General features: G+C 44.9%; 1 protein-coding gene across 2 annotated transcripts in view; it reads right to left on the minus strand.

Moving 5' to 3' along the window:
• The window catches only part of rbms3 (RNA binding motif, single stranded interacting protein), a 193813-nt gene that overhangs the window by 43101 nt on the left and 126126 nt on the right, over positions 1-24586 (minus strand). For both annotated transcript variants that reach the window (XM_034546041.1, XM_034546042.1), the window contains exons 5-6: positions 20622-20779; positions 15308-15387 (exon numbers count right to left, since the gene is read on the minus strand). In XM_034546041.1, coding sequence (XP_034401932.1) covers positions 15308-15387; positions 20622-20779 — 238 coding nt within the window. The remainder of the gene's footprint in view (positions 1-15307; positions 15388-20621; positions 20780-24586) is intronic.

Here is a 24586-nt window from a genome sequence, read left to right on the forward strand (position 1 = left end):
GGTGTACTCTGCCTGTGGGGGTTTGACTCCTGCTTCCACTGTCTGTGTCGCTGCCTGTGTGGGCAGACAGCGAAGCCATCTCTGTCCCTGTTAGCAGAGTATAATAACACTGCCAACGCCTCCAGTGACCCGTGAAACCTCCCATCTATAGAGATGAATCATACAGACGGGGGCTTTGTAATTCAGCAGAACTGCCCGTCCACCAGACCTTCGGCAAGTATTCCTCGCTATATATGACACTTCAATCGTGTTTTGCGCTCTGCGAGTACAACTCAGAAGGTGCCATGCAGTCTATGTTCTATAAGCGCGGGTTTTGTATTATTGTCACGGTTTCATTATTTACATCAAGCATTCTTACTCAGCTTTACACAGCTTGGACACAATGCTGCAGCAAAGATTATTTAGGTTTATTTATCAAGAATTTGCTGATGGTGTTCTCCAGCACCGCACTGTTTTACATTCATAGAGTTACACAAACTCCCACTCAGAGTGCATTACGAACAGCCCTCTGTTGTTGGCCGGCATGAGACTGAGAAGACAAACTGGATGGTAGGTGCATTGCTAAATGTTACCTGGCCTCTCATTCAATTTCTCAGTTGGTCCAGGGATTCAAACGTAGATTTGTTTTCGTTATAAGTAGGGTTATGTAACCTTTAGGCTACCCTCGGCTGCAAATTGATAATGACATTGGAACAGAGGCGGAAAATATGCTTCGAGCTGCAAGCACAACAAAGCCACATCAGTTAAGAGTAACATGGTGAGGCATACAAAAAGGCTGTGTGTTTGTTAACTAGGTTTCCACCGGAGGGGCTTCCAGTAACAACGCTATGGACAGGAAAGAAAATGAAATTACAGCACAATAAATTAATTATCAATATAGAGCCCTCGATACTGTATCTGAGGCGGATCAATATGCCACAGCCACGGCTGTGATGTGGGCCGAGGGCGGAGGGCAGGCCCATAGCCGAGGGACCAGCCAGATCAATAATGTCACTGGGGGTGATTGACGATCAATGCTGCTAGTGACGTTGATTTACGATAAAAAAAAGCAGGGCACCGGACTAATAAGGGGAGAAGGGGCAGAGGGGGTGATGCGAGGGGAGGGAGTTCCACAGCCTCCCCTTTACTGTAACAGATTGGGGATCGATGAAGAGTGGCACCGTGGCTGATTAGGGATCAGGTGACTCTGTGGCAGAGGAAGGCAGCTATGTGTGAGAGGATTTGGTTGGCTGTGTGGAGACCAGCCTGTCTGAGCCGAGCAGAGCTGCAGAGAGTGTAATTAAAGCCGCGCTGAAAGGAGCTTTCCACTGGTTGATAGAAGCTGCAGGTGCAGCTCTCTTTGCTCTTTCGCTGTCAAAAGACACGCACGCACACTCACACACGAACACTCACACACGCACACTCACACACGCACACACACACACACACACACACACAGACACACACACAGACACACACGCGCGGGCGCACGCTTTATGGGGGTTCTTGTTACAACCCAAATGGTCGAAGTGTTATTGTTGGAAACGATGTGTAAAAGTGTAACTGTCAACAGATTTTAGTAATCTCATTACTACTACTGAACTAACAGATGCTATGATGTCACTTTTTAAAAAAAATTTTTTAAACCCCCCTGGTTTTTATTTTGCCTTCAAATTAGATGTGGTGTAGGAGTTATTTTTATGGAACATTTATTGATCCTGCCGGCCTGATCTAAAAATGTTGTTCCCACAGAAAAAAACAGCACTGTCAATTATGTTTCAAGGAAATCATTTTCTGCCGGATTACCAGAGTGGACGGGTCGAAAGCAGAATTTACCCCATGAGGCTGGTGCTCATTCAGCGTGTGAAATTAGTGGAAACATACTTATTTTAACCCAAAACATTATATTTTTCTAACCTAGTAGGTTTGTTGCCTAAACCAAATCACAATTGAGACAATATTGAACATATGCAGAGTGCCAACATTTGTATTCTGGCAGAGGTGTTGATACCGCATAAAGCAAACGGGTGTAAACACACAACAGTACTGTACAGGTAAAAAAAAATAAGATGGCCCACTCCCCTGCTCCCCTCCCTGTACTTCTGGACTTCAAACAGTGCATCAGACATTCCCAGGGCTCATAATTCATTCATTTCTTAGTCATTCTCTTTGTTCTCGAGCAGCGTTGACACTAATCTCTCTCAAAAAAAGATGCTGATAACAGTAGTAATTGTTATATTTCCTGAAATATATAAATTGCTTTAGATTCTAAAGGTCAAGTAATTAAGTCAATACAAAAATACAAAGCAGGCAATATTTTGCAATTGCCTTGCACAGCAGTATTACGTGTATAATATCTGGTGATTCTGTCGTGCGTCATCGCTATTAGAGCGTTTTCTCCTCAAATTTAGTTTAAACAATGGGGTGTAAACTGTTAATGCAGGAATGCACCAAAAATAATCAGTCCAAACTAAATTAGGTTTAAACCCAAATAATCTCTGGCCAAAATCTGACCGCACTATTTCCCTCTCAGTCTTTGAAACCCCTCCCCACATCCCCCCAGAGAAAAAACATGAACATAAAAGTGTGAAGGCTGCCTTGATAGCATATTCCTTTGGGGGAAAATTACACACTTGGCAAACTCTTCAGCATTATTTATTCTAGCATCAGTAGCTATGCGCCTCCATCCCCTTGAGAGAGCAATAACCTGAGAGAGAGGTCGACATGTGGAGAACAACTTGGGGTAAGACCTTGCCTAAACATCTCAGAAGTGATGAAAAGGCTTTGTTTTTCCCAGTCTGAGTTAATGGGCCCCAATCGATGTGGGATAGCTGGGCTTTTTCTCCACATGTCCTGCCCCCTGGGGGAAACACAGGGAGGTAATGTGGGAGGGGAGGGATATTGACACAACGTCGATATCACCAGGGTTCACGGGCACTGGCGCGGTGAAGGTAAGTCCTGCTTACTTTAAAGTTGAGGGGGGGGGGGGGGGGGGGGGGGGGGGGTGGTCCTTATCCATGCTGCATCAAGGACAGCAGTACAGCCTGAGTGGGTCAGCCTGGACCGTACTTTAGTCCAAACACTGTTGTTATACTGATGATATTCATCAGCACTTATCGATTCCACTCCAAAAGGAAACACACACACACACACACACACACACAGCAGCTTTCCCTTTAACAATGACAGGAGTGTGAGGCAGCACTGCAGCAGAGGCGAGTACACCGCCACGCAAGCTCTCATCTGTCACCAACGGCAACCAGCCCGGCAGCCGCCATGATGTCCAGCTTAATTGGGGTGCTGATGAGGCCTGATGAGGACGGTACTTATTGAATTCCCCAGCCTGTTATTTAGATAATGCTGGAGAGGGAGCAGCCTCCGTCATCTCTCCCATCCATTCACTGTCCCAGCAGGGGGCTGCCGGCTAATCCACTCTTGTTTGTAATGGCTGTGTGAACTGAGGGGATTTGGACCCACTCTCCCCTTGCAGGCACACATCTAACAATCCCGTTGTTGATTTTACCCCCTAATGGGCCTGTTTGAGGAGTTAACCAGACCCCAACACCCATCTCAACCCCCTTTTGACTGACTTTCTTTCTCTCTCGTTTTTGGAGGGAGGCACTGTTGAATAATTAGACTTTGCAGCAATCTTCTTTTTCCTTTTCTCAGCTTTTCCAAAAGCAATTACCAAACTTCAAATATGTGGCTGTGCAGTGTTTACTGGTTTACAATGCGTGCGTGAGTTGGACAAAAAGAGAGGGAAAGGGTGTGAACGCAGTGTGATGGAGAGAAAGATACCAGCGGAGACAAGAGGAAGTTACAGAACAGATGGCTAAATGGCAGGACAACAAACTTTTAATTCCGTGCCTCAGACTGGCGAAGGAAGATGGAGACAGTGAAGTCACAGAGGGGTGCCAAGAGGGCTGCTCAGTATGGGACAGCGCATCAAAACGCTCGTGATTAATGCCTTTGCTGCAGAGAACTGAAAAGGATCTGAATCTCAAACGTAAAGTTTCGATGGAAAGATTCTGCATCTGGGAGGTCGGATGCCTCTCAGTACCAGCTGCAGTGGAGAAGCTCCAACAACACACATTCACTGAGACCAGGATGCCAGGACAGCAACAAAAGAGTACAACTGTATTGTATTGTCATATTATATATCTATATCTAGAGATATATATTGTCTAATATACACACACAGGTAGGAACTTTCTTTGTCTGCCAGAATGGGCATCACACCGCCAGTAAAAGTGCCCACAGTATTTTTCCACTTTGGAAATGTTATGTGAAGCTAATTCTCATATTTAATACCTCCAATAGCACCAGCTAACACCCTGTAACTAAAAATAGGACCGTGTCTAAACAAAATAAACCAGACACACATGATTTCCCCTGAATTACTGGTCCATGGAATATCCTGTGACATCTAGAAAAACAAAAGGCCACATTCATACGGGTCAGTAGTTGTGGCCTTATAGATCAGGGCGGCACTACTGACGAGGGGGGCCATTAAGGCAACAACATTTAAAAGCTTACATGGAGCAGGTACAACGGCGAGTTCACCAGGGGCAAAGCGAATCAATATCAGCCCGACTTAGAAATCTGCTGTATAATCCTTGATCTCCGAGGCCATTCGCTTTACAGCCTGAAATTGGATACACCCCGCCTGCATCCATCCCCCACGCTCACCCCTCGCTGTGCCGGGCCCGCTGCTCGCTCTCCGCAAATGAGACATGCTGAAAAATTGATCTGGATGCATCTGTGGCGAGATTACGTCTCGGGGCTAAAAGGGAGATATGACTAGCTCAAGGTAATTCATAAATCTGTGTGTCTATGTGTAAGAGGATCCTGACAGGGGCTGGTGAATGGGAAAACTTAGTGGCGTTATTATCATAACTACATCACTGCTATCTGGCAGAGTGCTGCACAAAAAGGCCATTAAGTCACCACTTCTATAAATGCTGGTGAAGGCCACACATTAAAAAGCACTAGTATATACTTCTATTTGGCACATAACGCAGGTATGATTAACAAGGATGTCAGGAAAATAAATCATCTTTGTTTATTTCGCCTCAGAGCAACGAAGCCTTTTGCAGTATAATACCATTTCTTTGATGAATGATTTAAGTGGAATACAATATAATAATAGAGCAGAACTATGTTGTTCAACCACATGAGGGAAATAGTATTTTGTGTTTGTTTTACCTGTTAATCACAAATCCTTTATATTTAATTGTCTGCTGAATGTTTTTTACCTTAAAAACTATATTTTTTATACATTATCGCCGCATTTCAGTTGCAAACACTAATGTTCTAATCATTAATTTGTTCATTCAGTTTCTATTTATACTGGGTGGTTGCATGAGAGCGCTTCACTCTTTACATTAAAGGTTGAAATGGTGAAAGAAATGGCCAAAAACATATTTGATGAGTTTGCAGTGACCTTTGACCACCGACAATTTATCAGTTCTTCCTTGAGATTAAGTGGATTTTTAAATGAATTTCACCCACACTAACAGTTTAGCTTGTGAATGCAAGGCTTTCCAGCCGTAACACGAATAACTAACCTGGAAATGTCAGGTTGTGATCACGTGATGACCTGTGCTCACCTGTCCTGTATCTTACGTGACCTCAAACAGACATTCAAGGACAACGCGAATACGACGACTGGTATTCTACACTTAACGCGTTTGATTCTCATTATTTCTTTGTGCAGTGATTCTTGTCCAACAACTTCTTTATCATTCAATAGCATATTTGAGAGTCGGCTTTTACTCAAATGTTGGCAGTATTTTCAAATGTTTCCGGATGTTTTGTTCCTTGACCACCCTTCTGCCTTCTGGCAGGTGAAACAAAACAAACACAAATATTCCGCCTCCACAACAGTAACAGCCCTCACCACTGTGTAGCAAGCATGGCATGAAAAGTGAGATTTCTACAGGGGATCTTTCTTTAGGTGCCTCTCAGCCGCAAGTGGGGGCTGCCTGCTTTTTTATTTCATTCCCACGGCGGTGTGTATTGTTAGAGTGGCAGTTGTTGGACTCTCTGAGGCCTTTAAGCACTCTGTTTTCCCCCTATTACTTGTGCCCTGTGGGGGGACAGACAGTTGTAGCGAGATGCGGCACAGCGCAGCAGGGGTGGTCCCCAGATACCACAGATTCATACTTTCCACCTGACGCACAGGATAGAGAGAACAGAGAGAGCTGGCAATTACCAGACTTCTCACTATATATACTGCAATCCTGGCCAGCTCTGCTCTGCTGTACTCCACTCTGAAGGCTGTCTCAGGGCCAAGCTGGAGGTAATGAAAGCAACACACTCCTAATGGACTATTGATGTGTGTGTGTGAGTGTGTGTGTGTGTGTGTGTATGACGGGAAAGAGTAAGAGAAGCTCAAAGAACAAAGGTAGGAAACAGAGACTGTTTCATGAGAAATCATTCTGTTGGCATGTCGGAGTGCTTTGCTTTTTCTGTGTTGTCTGTGTTTTCGTTCAACTACAGAAAGTGTGCATCCATGTCTGCGAGCTACTGTAAATCATCTACATACGCTGAGCAAAAGCAGCAGCAGAAAAAAAGGGAAAGAAACCACAGGCGTGATCCAATAACCACGTGAGTAGTGCTGCCAGGCGAGGGAGCAGAGACAGACAGAGAGACAGTGTGTGTCTGAGACATGAGGTCACTCCAGGTGTGTTTCCATCGTCCTTCAGCTCACACACCAGCAGGCAGCGCTCACATAAACACACTCGTATACAAAAACACAAATAGCTTCACGTGACTAAAAAAAAGAAAAGAAAGAGGAAAAATTGGCATCTCTGACGCCGTCGCAGGAAGATTCATCAAACGGGACGTGTCCCACACCGACTGATCGTCCATTGGCAGAGCATGTAGGTGTGTAGGCATTTTTTTTTTGCGTGCGTCTCAGTGTGTGTCCCCTACCCCGCTGGCAGGCAGTCGGATGAATGAATGGGCGTCAACTCCTGGAGGTCCGGTGGCGCTACAGAAATAACTCTGCTGACCAAAGTGACCTCTGCTTGTTCCCACACTGCCTGCATCCTGTTCTAATGGAGGGCCGTGCTCTATTTTGGGGGCGGCAGCTAGATTTATCTCACTGCCCTCTGTGTCCCGGGGACGCTGACAGTGACGTGACCGGGTGTAACTGATGCCTGCTTCCCTGACGCAAGCACACAGAGGATACAATTAGTCTTGAGGTCAATTCTGGTCCGTCAGATGACCTGGCTGTACCTCACTTTTTCTCTCAGAGTAAAAAAAAATGTATACCGTAAAATGTGCCACAGTTGAAAATACAAAGCTGGAAATGATCTTTGTATTTTTTGCGATGCTGCAACTGATGAAAGGTACAGGTAAGAGAGGAGCGAGCCACACAGAGCAAGCCTTCTGAATTACTTGCATACCACAGAGACCTTAGAGCATGATTATCCTCCTCAGCAAACGTAATCTTCATTCTGCAGGACTGGCCGGATGACCAAAAGGCTGTGAGCTCAGTGACCTACTGTATCTGCTGAGAGGCTGAATATTACAGAAATGCATCGCCTCAGGTCCTGTATTAGATTAAGTTGACTGATGGTAAAAAACGAAAATCTAGGGATCCGTGAAGACAATGTGCGCATCTCAGGACTTCATTCCTTGGAGTAGTGCAGAGCCTGGCCGGCTCTGGGAAAAAGTATAAAAAGAAAAACCTCGAGGTTTTTGCTTATGACTGAAAAGTTGGCAGAGTGAGCTCCTGAGCTCCCAGAACATAATTCCCTGGGAAGAAAGGTATAAGAAACGCTCCCGAAGTCCTAAACAACTACTGTGCAGGACTTTCAACCAACAATGTGTCCACAGCTGTGTTTCACTGTGCACAGCTTGACATTAGCAGAAACACAACAATCTACGACTTTGGTGAACAATACAGCAGCGTTGTGGTACTCGAGATTGGTCTGGGTCTAGACGACTTGGTGAAGAACTCTGGGTCTCGTCTAGGAATCAACCGCATTTTTACTTGTTCATGTCTCGGTCTGAGGACTGTGGGTTTGATTTCCAGACCATATTTGGGAGGACATCCATACATTGTGCATTGTCTGATTTATGTCTTAACACATGCAGTGTGGGACTCGCCCTGGTCTGGTCTGGGTCTCTGTCTCGATACACTCTGGTCTTAATTGTGACTTGGTCTCATTTCAACGGTGATCCAACAATTAGTTGCCCACATATTCTAGTGTGGACCAAAGGGCTTGAAAGACAGAGCCATGTGGAATGTATTCCTAATTACGGCGTGTATTATAAATGTATGCACACGTTACACATTCAAGAGAATTTTTGGAACAAGGCCCAATAGGATTTCTAAGCCAACCTTGTTGTGGCTCCACAGGAAAATAAAAGAAAACTGTGTCATAATGTCTGCTGTCCACGCCGTGAGTGAATCCACAGCACAAAAGGAATAAGAACAAATCAATGACACGGCTGAACGGGTATCAAACAAAAGAGGAGAGGAAGAATGTTCTTCATAAATAAAAGCAGCCTTAGGTGCTCATTTTGCACGAATTAATATTGTGTGCACTGAATCCAGTTATATAGATGAGCATCGGGGAGGGGGGAGAACAGGAATGCATGCGATGCCGACGCGCAGGATGGCGAGCAGAGAGGAAGGGAGGACGTGCGGGGAGAGTGAGCGATGAAAGACAGCGGAGGCAGGGAAGATAAGCGAGGGAGGGACGGATGAAAGAGAGGGAGAGAGAGAGAGAGAGGGCGTACAAAAGCAAGGACGACAAAGTGTGAGGAGGGAGTAAGATTGAAGGGAATCAACATGGTGGACAGCTGGTCCGGGGTCAGAAGGGGTCAAGCTCAGGAAGCGGCCGCACAGCCAATGTCATCCTTTCATCTCTGCAGATGCAGCAGCCTAAACTTTACTCAGATGTAACCTTCCAAAAGCAAGGGTTGTTCCAACTTTCTCTCCTCTCTGCGCCACCCATCACCTTCTTTCCCTCTATGCCCTTTTCCATCTGTTCTCTTTTATCCCCCTCTCTTATTCATGACACATTTCCTCAGCTCCTAATCTGTTTCTTCTCATTGCCCTCCCGCGATATTGCTCTCTATTACCCTCCCTCGTTACGTGTCTTTTCCTCGTGGTAACTCTCCTACATTCTGTCCTGCTCCACATTAAATGTGGTTGAGTGGAGAGCAAAGTCAATTGTTCCTGCTAAACCCCTCCAGGAGCCGGGGCTCCTCTCCTCTGCCTAAACAAACTTTGAAGCCAATCACAGGGCTTATATTATTTTCTGTGGAAGGGGACTGCAGCAGGTGAATGCTTTATATTTCAGAGATGGATCCACTCACAGTGGCTCCTCTCTCCTTCTCCTCCTCTCTGTGCTAACCACTGGCTCCGCTCATGATTGATACAGTTCAGCGGCAAAACAAACAAAGCGTGACAAATCCAGATTATTGTCTGTGGGCGAGATAAGGTTATAATGAGAAAGTGCATCGGGGGAAATTGATCCTTTTTCAGGAAGCTGTCTGATTTACTGGGGATGCCAATAATAACTTCCTGTGCGTGCTGCCTGTAATGGGAGACGGGTAGAGTCAGGGGGAGGCGGGAGGGGGGAGGTAGGTTCATGCTAAGACAACAGATTTCATTACAATGCAATATCCTGAGAAGCGCATTTGAGAGGGAGGATGGGTGGCTAATTATTATCCGTATCGCTGTATATCGAAAAGCTGTCTGATTGTCATTGTGTATCACAAATAGGGACAGAACTATGGCTGGTTACCACCGGGTGAGTAAATCATCAATATATAACAGATTTGACCTTTTGTCAAAAAAGAGGAAGCAAAACATCGGATATAAACAATTCTCAGATCAGCACCCACGCATGGCACACGGATGCATCCTGGGAACAATGTGCCTTGGCAGCCATGCCTGAGACGAGCTGACAGCCAAGCCACCAACCTACTTGGCTAAATCTACACGCCATAGGGGAGAGAAATGGGCCAGTTATTAGCCAGGGGAATGTGGGAGGGATTGCAGAAATTAACATGGATTACTCGAGTATGACTGACAGTTTCAGAAGGGCTTTTTGTGACTTACCAAGTGAATTGGGACTTGCCTTAATTCAGCGAGGGAGGTTTTAAAACCGTGGGCTGTCTCTGCTGTCTCTGCACCGTTGCCTTGGTGAGGACGCCAACAGGGAGGGAATCTTTTTCTGCAACAGCACCCCCAGCAACAGCTCCCCCGCCCTCGGTGGCACAGGCCCTTGTGTTTGGCAAATAATGACGGGATATGTCGGTGGGCCAGCAGTTTTGTTTAAAAGGGGAGGGGGGGGCTTGGCAAATAGTAACCCCTGTGAACTGTGCTTGGCATAAGACAGCTGCGGTGGTTCTAAAAAGCCTGGGCGTCATCTGGATCTCTCACAGGGGAAGTAAATCAGAAACCACATTCATAAGGGGGGTGGGATGAGGCACTTTACCTGATGAAAGCACTGATGCTTCCCACAAGTCTCCATGAAGCATATGGGCCTTTGCTGTGGGCCTAAGAACAACTTTTTATGTATACATTAAAATATGGTCCTTTTTAACTGTGAGTGAGGAGAGACAGAGACTGTGGTTTGAAAATGAATTGTGAAAACAGATAAAGTTAGAGGGAGAAATGCCAGAGTATTGTAAAAAAAAGAAGAAGCCGGAAAGCTTGTACATATTGCATGTTTCCGTTTGGTTCCATGTCCCAGGGCCACTGTGGCTGCTTCCTGATGTGGTTTCCATTATTTATCCAGCATCTATTGGACAATATTGGAGCCGACTCAGGTCATATTGGCAGCAGCACAACGGAAGGGAAAAGGAAGAAGCTGCAATGTTACTGCACATCCAGTCCGGACCGACTCTCTATTTGCAGTTAGACATTCATGTGAAATGCTGGATTCATCCAAGTCTGGTGCTGTCATTTGACAACGCTCCTCACTCCCTGTGTCTAGCCCTTCTGAAGACACACCTTGTTTATTTAGCTGTTGTTTGATGGGTGACAATGACATGACGTTGACTTGCACAAAGAGCAGAACAGAACACGTATCAGATGTTATCAATTTCCTCTCTGCCACGGCTCACTCACAATATGGACATGAGATTACTCACCTGCCAAAACCAAACAACGGCTAATGTATCTCCGGTTCAAATTACATTTACCATAGGGTGTCATCTCTAAGCTGTTTAATGCATTGTGGGACGAAGGGCTTTAATCAGCGAGGCTCAGTGGAGCCAGCGGATTAAATCACTTTTTATCTGCGCTTCCTTTGACTTTCCCAGTGCTCAGGGTTGAGGTGTAAATCATAATGCGTCCCTGTTGGGCTCACTTCAGTATGGTTTATTGCTGTAGTCACATTTCATAAATTCTATTTATTCTGTATTGAGTAAATCCACACGCAGTGAAAAACAAGGATAACTCTTACATTCTCACCTCAAACTACAAAGTTGATCCATTCTCGGGAAGGAGTTTATTGCGTCTGCAGTGTCTGTATATATGTGTGTATCTTATGTACTTTTGGACACATGTACTGTGGTTATGTGCAGGCGCATTGATGCATGCAGTGCACCCGCCTGTGTATATTTGGGCACACGTGCGCCGTGGATGACTGTTTGTGTGCGGGCGTATGCGCGCTCACAGCCGGCCACAGCGACAGGGAGAAGCGGCTGCCGCATTGCACAGAATAGCTAAACAGCTGTAGTGCTCCATCAGGGCTATCGATCATGTCCCTCTCTCCGAATCACAATCAGATGTGGGCAGAGCAGGGAGACTGGGGCAGGCCTCTGTGACTGGCTACGCACCTCTTATATCAACCAGGCGTCGCCAAGCAAACCTGGCCTGGATTGCTGATTAGATGCCTTTATATACAAGTGCCGTGGCACATGTTTCTGGAATACATGGACAAGTATTCAATTAAAGTGCATGGCAAGCACTGCCTTTTTTATTTTACAATGGTGTGTTTTATTGCTTATAAAGGATATTACTGTCCATCATGTTTAATGCACTAATTCCATATGTTCCAGTTACAACACTTCTGAGTAACAGTGACACGAATCTGAAGTGCATTAAAACACATATTGTGTCTAAACAACACATGTAGTTGCGAGGACATGAGACGTGGTTTCATTCAAACTTAACAGTAATAATAGGTAAGCTGTTTAAGTATCATTAGCTACCATCTGCTATCACCCCCCCACACTGTAAATCAACTCAACACCTCATGTAATCACAAGGATGTTGGATGTTATTACATTAACAATTTAAACAGGAAGTGTATGGGAGCTGTGGCACCATTAGCTGCCATCTGCTAGCATCTCTGCAATCCTGTGTATCTCCTCCCTGCGCCGTGGTGGTATCTGCAACTTGATGTTAACTTCCTGCCAATATGGTGACTTTGTTTCAATTTATCTCCCCATGGTCAGTTGAATTTAACAGATGACCTGACATCCAGATATTTACTTCCTGGTTTGGGACAGCGAGGTTACAATTCAATAACCTTTTCTGTTGCCACTGAACACACCTGAGTAGAAGAGGGCACCTATAACAAGACCAACCCCCAGTGCACGCACGCACGCACGCACGCACGCACGCACGCACGCACGCACGCCTTAGTTTAATTGAGTAGCTAAGCTGGAAATGCAGATGCTTGTTAGATACGGGCTTTGGTGGGATTTCTGAGCAAGTGCGGTACATCGAGAAGAGTGTGTGCATGTGTGTGTGTGTGCATGCGTGCTAAGAGTGTTGTGGTGCGAGTGTGTGTTTGTGCTACCACAGTAACTTTGTGGACTGTGTTTCAAAAGCTAAATGGAGGGAAAAAAGGGAATTTCATTAGCATTATATGGATGTTGACATTCTATCCAGGTCAAAGTTAGTGGTGCATGACTATATTTGTGCGTATGTGGTTTGTGTGTGTGTGTATGTGTCAAGGCTCACAGAGTGTAGTAGTCATAGCTGTCACACAAGTATACACATGCACACTCCTGCTGTGCTGTGTGAGGCAAGGACCCCCTGGGGGGGGGGGGGGGGGGGGGGGGGGGGGGGGGCGAGGCTGCCGCTGAACTGTCAAAGCAGGATGGATGAAGAAGCTGCCCTGCATAGCAAGGGGCTCTGGGGAAATACCCCCAACATGACACGCACGCACGCACATAGACACACAGAGTGCACACACACCATGTGTGTGTTCCAGCTTTAAAATGCATAAATTTGAATGTGCATGAATGAATCAGAACACATAACAAATACATATTTAGGGCTATTCGCTGGCTGTGGGAGAAGGAGAAACAGAAACAGACCTGGGGTCCTCCTCAGAGGGCCATCTGAGTTTGATAATAGAGGAATGTCCAGAGAGCTCCGTTTAGCAGACTTCAACTCAACATGGACAGTGTCAGAAAGTGGAAGAAAAGGGCACTCTTATGTATTGAAAACTTTGGGAAAAGTATCAGCGGACTGACAGAAAGGGCTTTTTTTTCCTTCAGTATTCCAGTATCGAACCAATGCAATTATGACACATTGTTGACATTTTCCAAAGGCCAAAAAAGTCATGTGGTGGAAATGTGGTTTCAGTATTGGTCGTACAGTTGGCTCCTCATACGACTTCATGCACGACTCAAAAGTCTAATAAATGACACATGCTTCCTGTGATTGGTTCAAATGGTGTTCACACCAGAAATGAACCGCTCCAGAGAGCACCCTCAGACCACTGAGGGGTAAACGCTCCAGGGTCATAAATGTTGCTAGAAAATAGCTTGGGGTTTAAAAGGTTACAATTAAAATGTGGGTGATATTTTATAAGTTTTGGATGGAGAACATTGGAGTCACCAAGTTAATTCCTGAGTTTTGGAATCAATGCGCCTTTGCTAAAAACAAACCAGGCCAGGCCAGAAGTGTAGTCAGAGGTAGTAATCAAGTAGTAATAAACAGAGGATTTGATTATCATATGCATATCCTTAAATTACTAACAGCAACAACACAAGGAACAATAACAGCTTTGACAGCCAGAGTCCGTTGTGTGTCCACATTCAGGCATCCATGGAGAAAAAGGAGAGATTTCATGGACGGAGCCTTTAAGAGGGACCATAGTAGCACCGGACCAGAGCAGACCTTGTAAACTTAATTCCACAGAAGGATTTCCTCGATCAGGGCGGTAAATCTTCATGCTTGGCACAAGCCTGAACAACCCATTAACAATAATAAAGCCGGAGCGGCCGGGAGATAGACCCTTAAAGGGGAAGGTCAGCCTGATATTACAGCTTTAAAGGTTTCCTGTTACGGCTCAACTTCAATATAACCACTCACCTTGCCTTTAATGGCTGCTGGCTATGCAGTGGTGGAGCATATGTGGAGATTCTAAATCCAGTCTCTCTGAGATATCACTGTATAGTAGAGGAGCGATATATGGGTCCGTTTTCAGTCCCGCTGGTTGGAGGTGGAGGAATTGTTAATAAAATTGCCACTACGGTGAAGGAGATCTCATTGGTATTGCCCTGACTGGCCTCCACGTCCTGCTGGGACGCATGGGAGGCATCGGGCGCCGCAGCACCTGGCCCCAAAAGTGCTTGAGCGGCATTTCTTTTTCTTCATCCTGGCCTTTCTTTCTTTTATATATTTTCTCTCCTTCCACTTGCTTTCATTTTTGCTCACACCTCTTGTCACCCCTACTTCCTCAGAGACTTGCTCTTTTTCCAGCATTGCCAATGTCTCCTTTTGTTCTAAAATTTTTGGGACCGTGATGCACTTTGGACCCTGAATAAAAGACGCATGGTACATCCTTGTCTCGGTTTTGTGACGTTCGTTCTTTCACCCCCTGTTTCCCTGCCTGTTTTCTCCTTGGCCAGCTTGCTCCACTGTCGAGGGTGACTGCAGAGAAGAAAGATAGGAAGGCGAGACGACATGGCAACGGCGAGCAGGAGAAGAACGAGGGGAGAGTGCAAGCTCTTAAGTAGATTGCAAAGAACAGCACAGAGGCGTGAGTGTGAATATTAAGAGGGTTTTCTCCTGCCCGAGAAGTTTCAGCCTGCAGCAGTGGCGGCTTAAGGGAGGGAAAGAGATGGTGACAGAGAGAGAGAGAGAGAGAGAGAGAGAGAGAGAGAGAGGGAGAATACCTACAGAATCATGCAGCCACACAGCCACGACAGCTAGCTTCAGGTGTCAGAAACAACGTTGTGCACAATCTATCAAGCTGTCCCGCAGATCCAAGATGAGAAATTACCATAATTGAATTAGAAAGGAGGTCTCTCACAGCGAAAGGTGATGATTTTCAAAGAAAGAAAGGAAAGGGGTGATGCAAGAACAATGTAAAGCAAAGGACGGGAGACTCACCTGGAATGCCTGGCGGGGTTTTCAGGTATTTGCCATTGAAATGCTGTATCACTACTTCACATTTCTCTGTGGACTCCATCCTGCAACACAAAAAGTGATACATTGGTTTTCATTTAAAAACACTGGCTGTCCATATGCGGCACAGGTTGACAGTCTATGCTGAGAAATGAAAGTGCTTAACCTCGACACTAAATGATGACACAAAGGGAGTGCTTGTGGTAAATATATAGAATTTCTTCACACGACAAATAGATGGTTTCTTTATGGCACTAAACACCCTTCAATCACCACAAATAAATAAAATTAAACAGCAAAACCCGGTCTACAAGAATTAAGTAAGTAATCTATTTCTACATGCTCCAAAGACACAACTCAACAACCAAAGCCAGACAAAACCAAATATATATAGATGAAAATGAACAAAACTGTCAAAACATGACAAATCACCAAGATTGCATGTCATGCTAGCAGAGTGCTACACGCTAACCGCGGACATCTCCGTAAACCAATTTTAACCAGTAACATCTTAACTAATCTCACAAGTGTTTTCTTTATATTATACTGTTGAAATTATTCAAATAGCCCTTGTGGTTGAGGCGATACACTATGCAAACCTTAGCAATTTTTGAGACAACACGGCTGTGGTTGAAAAGAACGATCACAAACAGATAAGAACACCTCCAGCAGGAGACACACTTTACCTCTCATCTACACCACGATACCGCTCGTAAACCAAAATATATCATGGTGAGTCTCACTAAGAGCAGTGCTGCAGTCGTAATCAACTCAACATATCTTGTTTACATTGTTGCACCGGAAGAACGAAGTTAAATACTGCCACCGATGACATATTTACAACAACAAGGAGTCACCCACTAGACCGTGTCCTGCTGGCTGGCAGTATCACTCTGTTTGTTCTAAAAAAATTTGAATGTTTGTGACACTACCCAGAGTCAGTCTGTCTATGTGCTGGGGAATGCCATGAGTCAGAAGTCCATCATGAATGTAGAGAAAGGAACAGGCGAAAAGGAATGAAGTAGAAGGAGGGGGACAAGAAAGTATGAAGGAGGGAAATGTCGTGCTTATGAATAGTGATATAGCTGACTTCCCCCCCCCCCCATCCTCCTTCCAGCCACTGGATCAAAAGTCTCTGGCCCGAACAGCTGACGGAATTTGGTTGTGCAGGTATTTAGTCAAGAATTTGTTGGTTGGGTGGATATTTGGACCTGCTGATGGTGCTACATGAAAAGTCAGGGGATCGCCAATGTTATTAAGTCATCCTAAGGTGACCATGAATGTGCGTATGAAATTTCGTGACAATCCATAATTTTTTTGTGGAGACAATTCAAGAAAAAAGCGAAGACTGTGCGTCTCATATTGGCGCTTGAGGAGAAGTCAGGGGACCTCATCCTCTGTGGGACATGAACGTCTGTGTAAAATGTTATTACAGCAACATTAAAAACACAGCCATGCGCATGCATTTGCAGCCAGTTTACATATGTTACCGCGCAGATTACTCACAAAGGACTCATATTAAAATGGGATTCTAAATGCAGGCTTGAGTGATTGCTATGCTTATGCTTATGGTAATAGGCTCTTGGAATGTGCAGAATTCATTGCTTTCCACATTTTCATTCTTTATTCGGTCTCACCTCCAAGAATTCTCATATCATCCTGTCAGCCTCTCACTTCTCTATCCTCCGTCTCTCTCATGCTTCTTCCATCTCTACCTTCGTCCTTCATTTTTTTACCATAGCTTCTTTGTCTCTCTCTCCGTCACATCCATCTTACTCCTGACCCGTCTGCACCTCTTCCTTTTGACGTCTCTCTCATTCCTTCCCGTCTTTAGACCATGGTTTTTTCCTGCATCTTTCACTGTCTCTCTCTCTCTCTCTTTCCCGCTCCATCTCTCTCACTTTGAGTGCCCTCCTTTTCTTCCCGTCTGTTTGCTTCTCTGTGATCCATATCAACATCTTTCTTTCTTTTTCTCTCCCTACTTCTCTTTTTAGAATATGTAATCTTTCACACTTCCTGCCATCATCCATCTCTCACTGACCCCCCACCCCCCCATATCTTTATTTTCCCCCATGTGTTTGGGAAGACTGAACATTCAGTAAGCAGCCAGTGTGAATCAGCTGATCTCAACTGGCCTTTAACACATCACAAGCACTCAGCTTCTAGAAACTAGATGAGTAACAACATTGCCATTCATCTGATTAAAAAGACTATGTATATAAAAGGCTGGGTAAGGTCTGATATCTTTAGATTTGATTTATAAAATGTTCATTTAAAAGAAATGAGACCAATCAAATTAAATGTTTAAACACAAGCAGTCATGAATGGACTGTGCCTTAATAAAACAGGTAATATTATAATTTAAATCAATAATAGTTAGATTAAAGACAAGAGAGTACAACATGGACTACAATACAAGGCCACCTTCTGGTGCCTGACAGTACACACATCAGGTTTATTATTCAGTTATACTTTATATTAAACTATTCTGCTGAAACAAACGAGGTGGAGACCATTTTCTCACAAAATGTTCCATACCTGTCTCTAATGCAGTATATACATATTCATAATGCATTATAATCCGTTATAATAGTGTATTAAGTAATTATTAAGCCACTCTAAATGGTCATTAGGTACTAAAACATATTGTATAATGTTTTGTGTGTGATCTTTAATAAAAATAAATGTCCCTTTACATTAAGCAACTATGAAGTATTATGATACTTGACCTCAAGCCATGAGAACATGCTTTGTGTGTTCAATAGAGTTTGAATATTTCATTCCATGTATTGAACAATATCTCATAACTTATTGTGTGTGTATTATATGTTTCACTCAACATTGTTTGTTGACAGACTCATGCCAATAAAGCTCCTAATCCATGTCCACACACACACAACACAGTTCCACAAACTTGCCAATAACCCTTCCATAATGCTCTCACGTCAGGAGGCAGCCCAGTGACACAGAGAGGAGCTGCATGGAGCAAACTAACCTCTTTATCGCCTTTGTTCTCTTTCACTAAAGCCTAACAGCCCCGTCCGTACACAGAGCACACTCCACTTAGTGCCGAGTGAAATAATGATTTATGTGGCTGTGTTCTACATTTTCTCTGTTTTGAGATTATTTGCTGTGGCGTTATTTTTGCAGTCCATCTTTAGAAAATGGCTGACAATCAGGTTGAACCCATCACCCGTCCTCCAGTGTTTCAAGTGATTCTCTTGACTGGACGCGTTGATGCTCAGCCCTCCCTCGCTATTCTGCAGCGCTCTTTATCGTCCTCCTCACACGCCCTCTGGCTATTCAGCGCTTGCCTCCTCCTCAACGCCGTCTCTCCTTCACTCTTTCGAGTAGGTATAGGCAGACAGAAAGCAGGTGGGCAGACAAGAAGTAAATAAGGCAGACGGTCGCCGGGAAACAAACCGGTCAGCCAGACTGTCGAGCAACCTTCGGGGTAGCCGTTCATCCAGGTAGGCGGTGGGGCAGCCCGGCTTCTCTCTGTGTGCTGCCGCTTAATGGCATCAGGTGCTGCTGTCTGCAATGATTAGCGCCGAGGCTGGAGTAATGGGCTCTGATAACAGTAATGGATCGGCCCACAAACACTTAGCTCAGTTTACTCTCTCTAATGCCCCTCATGGCCCAACCCCTCAGCAGCTGTCTGTCTGTCTGTCTGTCTGTCTGTTGACACAGCTAACGGCAGCTCCACAATTGATAAAATACATTGATTTTCTTTGTGCCCGAATCTCTTCCTGGCTTCTTTTTCTGATCTGTACTTACACAATAAAACCTTCTCTCTTTTTTACATTTTTTTACTAACATATCTAACCAAACGCCACTCGTTCACATTTTCTTCCAGACGCCCACACTCGCTCGTTTCCCTTTCATTCCTCAATCTTTCTCCGTGTCATACTGGCTTCTCCTTCCCATCACCTTATCTTTCTCTTTATAATAACCTCTATGATTAGTTTTTTTTTTTACCTGGCCCTTGTTTCACACTCCTGTCCCTCTCTCCTCCCTTTTCCTCGGTTCCCCCACGAGGGCTGCTTGAACAGGTGGCCTGTGGCAGGTTGTTGCTGTGCTCTGCTTGTTGGTCTGAAGGAGGCCGCCTGCCTGTCTGTGTGCGTACGTGTGAGAGTCTACTCACTAATGTGTGTGTTGGTGTAATGTGCACAGTGCACCCACATGTGCTGAGGCCAGTCTGTGCATATGCTCATGTTTGTGCATAAGTGCCTGTTTGTGTGCGTTTGTGCTTGTCTGTCCTGCTGTAAACCTCGATAATAGAGCAGGGAATAGGAGAAGAGTTCAGCCAGAGCAAGTGATTAAGAGAAATCCCTGCAAGATGGCGGCTCTGTGGCCTCCTCTGGGTAAACAAGGGAGGAATGTGTGGAGAGGAATGAGAGCCTGTTGGCTGCCGGCGAGGACAAGGACAGAGCGGTTTATGACTTTTGGGGATTAACAAACTGAAGTGGAAAGTTTTCTAAGTAAAAAAAGTAATAAACCTTACAGTGTTTGGATTGGTGGTGGAACTATAGCAGCCCTGGCTACTCTGGACGAGGGGTTAATTGCAGCTATGTGAGAATGTATAGGTCCAAGCACCCATTGGTATACTAATGGATGCTGAATTGTTTCTTCCTTAAGAGCTGAGGGTCTGTGCACAACTATTTGTTTCTGAAAAATCCTTTTTGGAAAAAATAGTTTGTCACGGTTTGTTGAAAGCATTGATGTTCTAAATGAAGCCCTTTGTATATAAAAATGTTCTCAGCGGATGGGTTCTTGTTAGCATCCTTAGAGAGGGTTCTGAGGGTAGAACCTCTCATGAGGATTCTCCTATGTGGACAAGCCGAGGAACCCTGTAAGGTTCTCGTAAACACTTTCTCAGACCTGTATTTCATGTGCACTCACACACAGAAGCACACACGCTTGATGCACAGACATGAACAAAGACAAACTCATCCACTGGCAGACGCGCTGTCAAACAAATCACCTTTGTCGGAAGGTCTTTTTAGAGTGAATATGTGTATGCACATAGTAAGTACAAGTGTGTGCCTTTATGCCAGTGCATGTTTATGTATATGGGTCCATTTGTGTGGACTTCATTCCGTGCATTTGGGAGAGTGTTTGCACAACTACCATGTGTCCAATCCATTTGCAAATTATTCATAGTTACTGCTGCAGCATCCACAGAGTACCAGAAGAGCAGGAACACAGAACCACAGCAAATATGTCCAGTAAGTATGGAGTTAAAATTTGAGCAAAGTGTGAGGACGCATGTCCGATAATCCTTTACACTTTTGTGTACCTGGCGAAGCCGACTCCTCTGCTGACCCCGTTGGCATCCCTCAGTATCCTCGTGGAGATGACATGACCCAGGGGCTTCAGCATGTTCTCCAGCTCCTGCTCATCCATCGACACCGGCAGGTTGGAGATGTACAGGTTGGTGGGGTCCTGCTCCTGTTGCTGCAGGGCCAGGAGTTAGAATAGTAGGGGAGGACGGATAGAGGAGAAGAGGGGGTGAGGGGAAGGAGAGGAAAAGATGAGAAATAATGTATCACCAACAAGTGTAAGAATCATGAAATATGCATGAGCTCTGTGTCGTGGGCCGTCACGTAACACGTCGCAATGCTGCCAACAGTGGAACCAAACTCTGGCTGGACTCGCATGACGTTAGGCCTTATTGCCGCTCACACATTGAACTGCTCACATGCCATGTGAATACACCCATGGTTCGCCGTGCCTCTGGCTGCATGTGTGAGACAGATAGTGTGTCGGCTACTTTATAAATGTGTGTGAGTGGAAGGTATGATGACAGTGCCTATAGTCTATAGCAACATATTGCTGTACACATTTACATGTAGTTGTATTTCAAGTTTGTATGGCGCCTTCTCAGTGCATTTAATTTAAACCAATTTTAAGTGTTATGGGAAAAAACAGGTGGGATTTGTCTGTTGCTCCTCCTCCGCGGCTCAATGACACTAGGCAGAGAGTTTAGCAATCTTTTGTTTAGCTAGCTAACGGTAGAATTTATCCTAGCTTTCGACTCAGGGGAAACTGATTACTGTGCGAGCCAGGGCTGGACGGGGGGGGGGGGGGGGGGGGGGGGCAATGAGTGACAGCTGGAAGCAGAGGCAGAGCGAGTGGCAAAGAAACACCCAGAAACGTCCTGAACACAGCAAAATGAAAAGAAACAAATACAGGCAAGAGGGCCGGCAGACACCACCACCACACACTTTGGGTCGGTTATCATAAGTGATGATTGAGAGGGACTCATTTTGTATGATTCTTTAAAATCCTCACTCCAAACGCGTCAAACACGGCAGCTCGGTCAGCTCAAGGTACCCCTCCAGTCAGTTTCTCTGACCGTCTAATGCAGTTATCATTCAGACGATAAAGGGTGCATTGACATTTGTTGTTGGGAGTGTTGGAAAATTCTACTCTTTGTACATTTATGTGGAACAAGGCATAGAGAGTGAAAAGCTGTGTAGTGTGTATTGTACAGCAGCTTTTTCCTTGTTGTGCCCAAGGGCTCCTGCTAGCTAGGTGAAGCTGCACAGCTGTCGGTGGGTTGAGCCGAAGGTATCAGAGGGCCCTGTGAGCTCTACGGAAACAGCTGGAAACAGCAGCCCCAATCCCGCCAGTCAATCAGTCACTGTGCCAGGGAGCCACCACGAAAGGCAACCATCTATCCATCCATCTCTGCTGCAAGTCAGCCAAATTAAACATGAAACGGCATTATGTCATCCTTATCTCTATATAAGTATGTATGCACGTCAGCATGTTCTTTTCCAACATATCAATCTGCATTCAATCCATCCAGCTAGTAAGAAAACTATCCAATCAGGCAGCCTGATTCCGATCTGTCACTAGCTCTCATTCATCACATCCCCGACATCCACATCTCCAAACCTTTCATCAAACAGCAGGTAGCACCAGTAGGTTAAAGCTAACAATATCAAAAAGCAATGTTACAAAAAGGCATCCATATGCAAATACTGCAAACAATTTTATGGATTTACATCCACTTCCTATTATTATTTGCATTCATCTTATATCATCTATTCATGAATTAAGAGTCAGTCAACAAAACGCATTCACTTTAAAGATAATTAATAATTAATTTTGGATAATTGTGAATGGGTGACTGGAGGCAGCCTTTGTGAACTGCACTGGAAATGTATGTATTTAATGCAATGAATGACAAGTAGAATGTGCTCTCACCCAGAAAGCTAATCGAGTTTACATCCATAATGTGAGCAGCGGGGGGGCCTTTGAAAGGAACATTGCCATTTAGAAGGTAATATCAGTGTGATGGTTGGGCCCGGTTATGTAATAATAAGAAAGGCTACTAGATCTATCCTGAATAAGAATGGTATATGAGAATAATTTAGCGAGACATACATATATTACAATTATGGAATGATAATCCATATTATAAATGGGATCTGGCAATAGTCTCATTAACCTTAAAGGAATACTTCACCCACAAAATGATTTGTATGGCAAGTGTCAGCCCGTAGATTCTTTAATTTTTGTTTTTCTTGTGCAGTATAATTTCATTATATTATCATTTAACCAGCCATATGCGCACTACTTCCCAAACACATGCATCTTCGCTATCTTAATATATAAAATACTTAAACTGTTTCATGCTTGCACATTCCTCATCAAAGTGTTTTACACAAAATAATGTTTTCTTCATGGTAAGCAAAGCATATAACATAACTGTAACATTGTATTTTATTCCTAAGCCACATGGATACTTGTTTAGCACTACTTTGATTTTAGTTGATTCAGCTACAAATAAATGCCTAAAAAAGATCACAAATAAGATTTTTCAGTGATCTTTTCTCGCATATGCAGTACTGTAAACAGCAACTTCAGCACAGAAGTCTTCTTCTCAGTCGGGGGTAGTGGAGATACTTCACTTGCCGCCTGCATGTAAACACTGTCTTTGAGCATTTTTTACAGACTCTCTGCTTCGCCAGAGGAAGAGGTGAAGGAAGAGGAGAGGAAGAGCCTCCCTGTCAGCGTCGTGCCTCCATCTCTCCATCTGTCAGAGGGGAAGACTGGTCCCTCCCCTGATTAATTAGCTGTCTTATCTGACAGGACATGTTTGATCTGATTAAAGCCTTTGGGAGAAAGCCGATGCCCGATGTGAAAAACCGCAGCTCTTTCTCCTCTAACCAGGAACTCAATTACTCCTCCTTCCTCTGCACATATATGTGCTGTAGAAAGAGCTCAAAATAATTTGTATAACACAGGATTTGGCAGTGAACGAGGCTTAATTAAATATGCCCGTGAAAAAAAAGAAGAATAAAACAAACCAAAAAATACTGTAGACGTGTCACTCTCTAAGTCCCTTTGGTGTTGTTGCTGTGCAGCTGTGCTTTCCTCTGAGATTCATCGGTTTTGTGAGGTGATGCTTTTCAGGATTATGTCAAACAGGCTTCGTATTCCAATGCAGACAGGAGGTATGGATCAAAGAGTTAACTGACTGACTCACTGGGTTAAGCCAATGATACAAGCGTTTGTGTTTGTGTGCGAGCGCCTGCTTTTGAATGAAAGCACCATCTCCCACAAGCATGTGACGCCTCACGCCGCGAAGGAGTGCGACGGGACACGAAGAGGTAATTTGTGTGCGTGGGCTAATAGTAGAGGCCTCCGTTTGCTGGGGGATTATCGCGGGGAGGCCTCATCTACGCACGGCCGCCTCGCTAAGTTTCCTCTTTGATGACGTTCCGCACCACAAAGCCCTAAATACCCAGATGAGAAGGTTACGGTGGGGGAGTGGAAATGGGAGCATTCTGACGGGGGGTGAGATGGGCCGCCCCATTCCACAAGGAGATTTAATTTCCTTTAATGTCAGCCTTCGCACATTCTCTGCTGTCAGGCTATGAACGAAACGGTAATTAAGGTGTGTGTGTGTGTACATATTCCAGTAATTATGCGTGTGCATTTGTTCCATCGAATCTATACAGTGTAAAGCTGTGCCCGTTTCTTTTTTGCTTTGTATGTGTCTTGTGTGTGTGAGGCCGTTTGCGTCAGTCCCCTCGCCATTGACCGGCGTCATAGAAGGCTAATGGAAAGTCTCCAGGCTGCGCAGCGCCATTCAGGAGCATCATTCCTTCACCATGCCACCAGGAGGACAGGAGGAACCCGACTGTGTGCGTGACAGAGGAGGGGGAAAAGAGGCGGGCGACGTGTCATTTCGTGCTGACGGATGGCCCACTCGCTAGAGCTGACAGCCCTGTAGCTGTTATTTCATTT

Source organism: Cyclopterus lumpus, chromosome 11 (assembly GCF_009769545.1).
Source record: "Cyclopterus lumpus isolate fCycLum1 chromosome 11, fCycLum1.pri, whole genome shotgun sequence".
Classification (NCBI taxonomy): domain Eukaryota; kingdom Metazoa; phylum Chordata; class Actinopteri; order Perciformes; family Cyclopteridae; genus Cyclopterus; species Cyclopterus lumpus.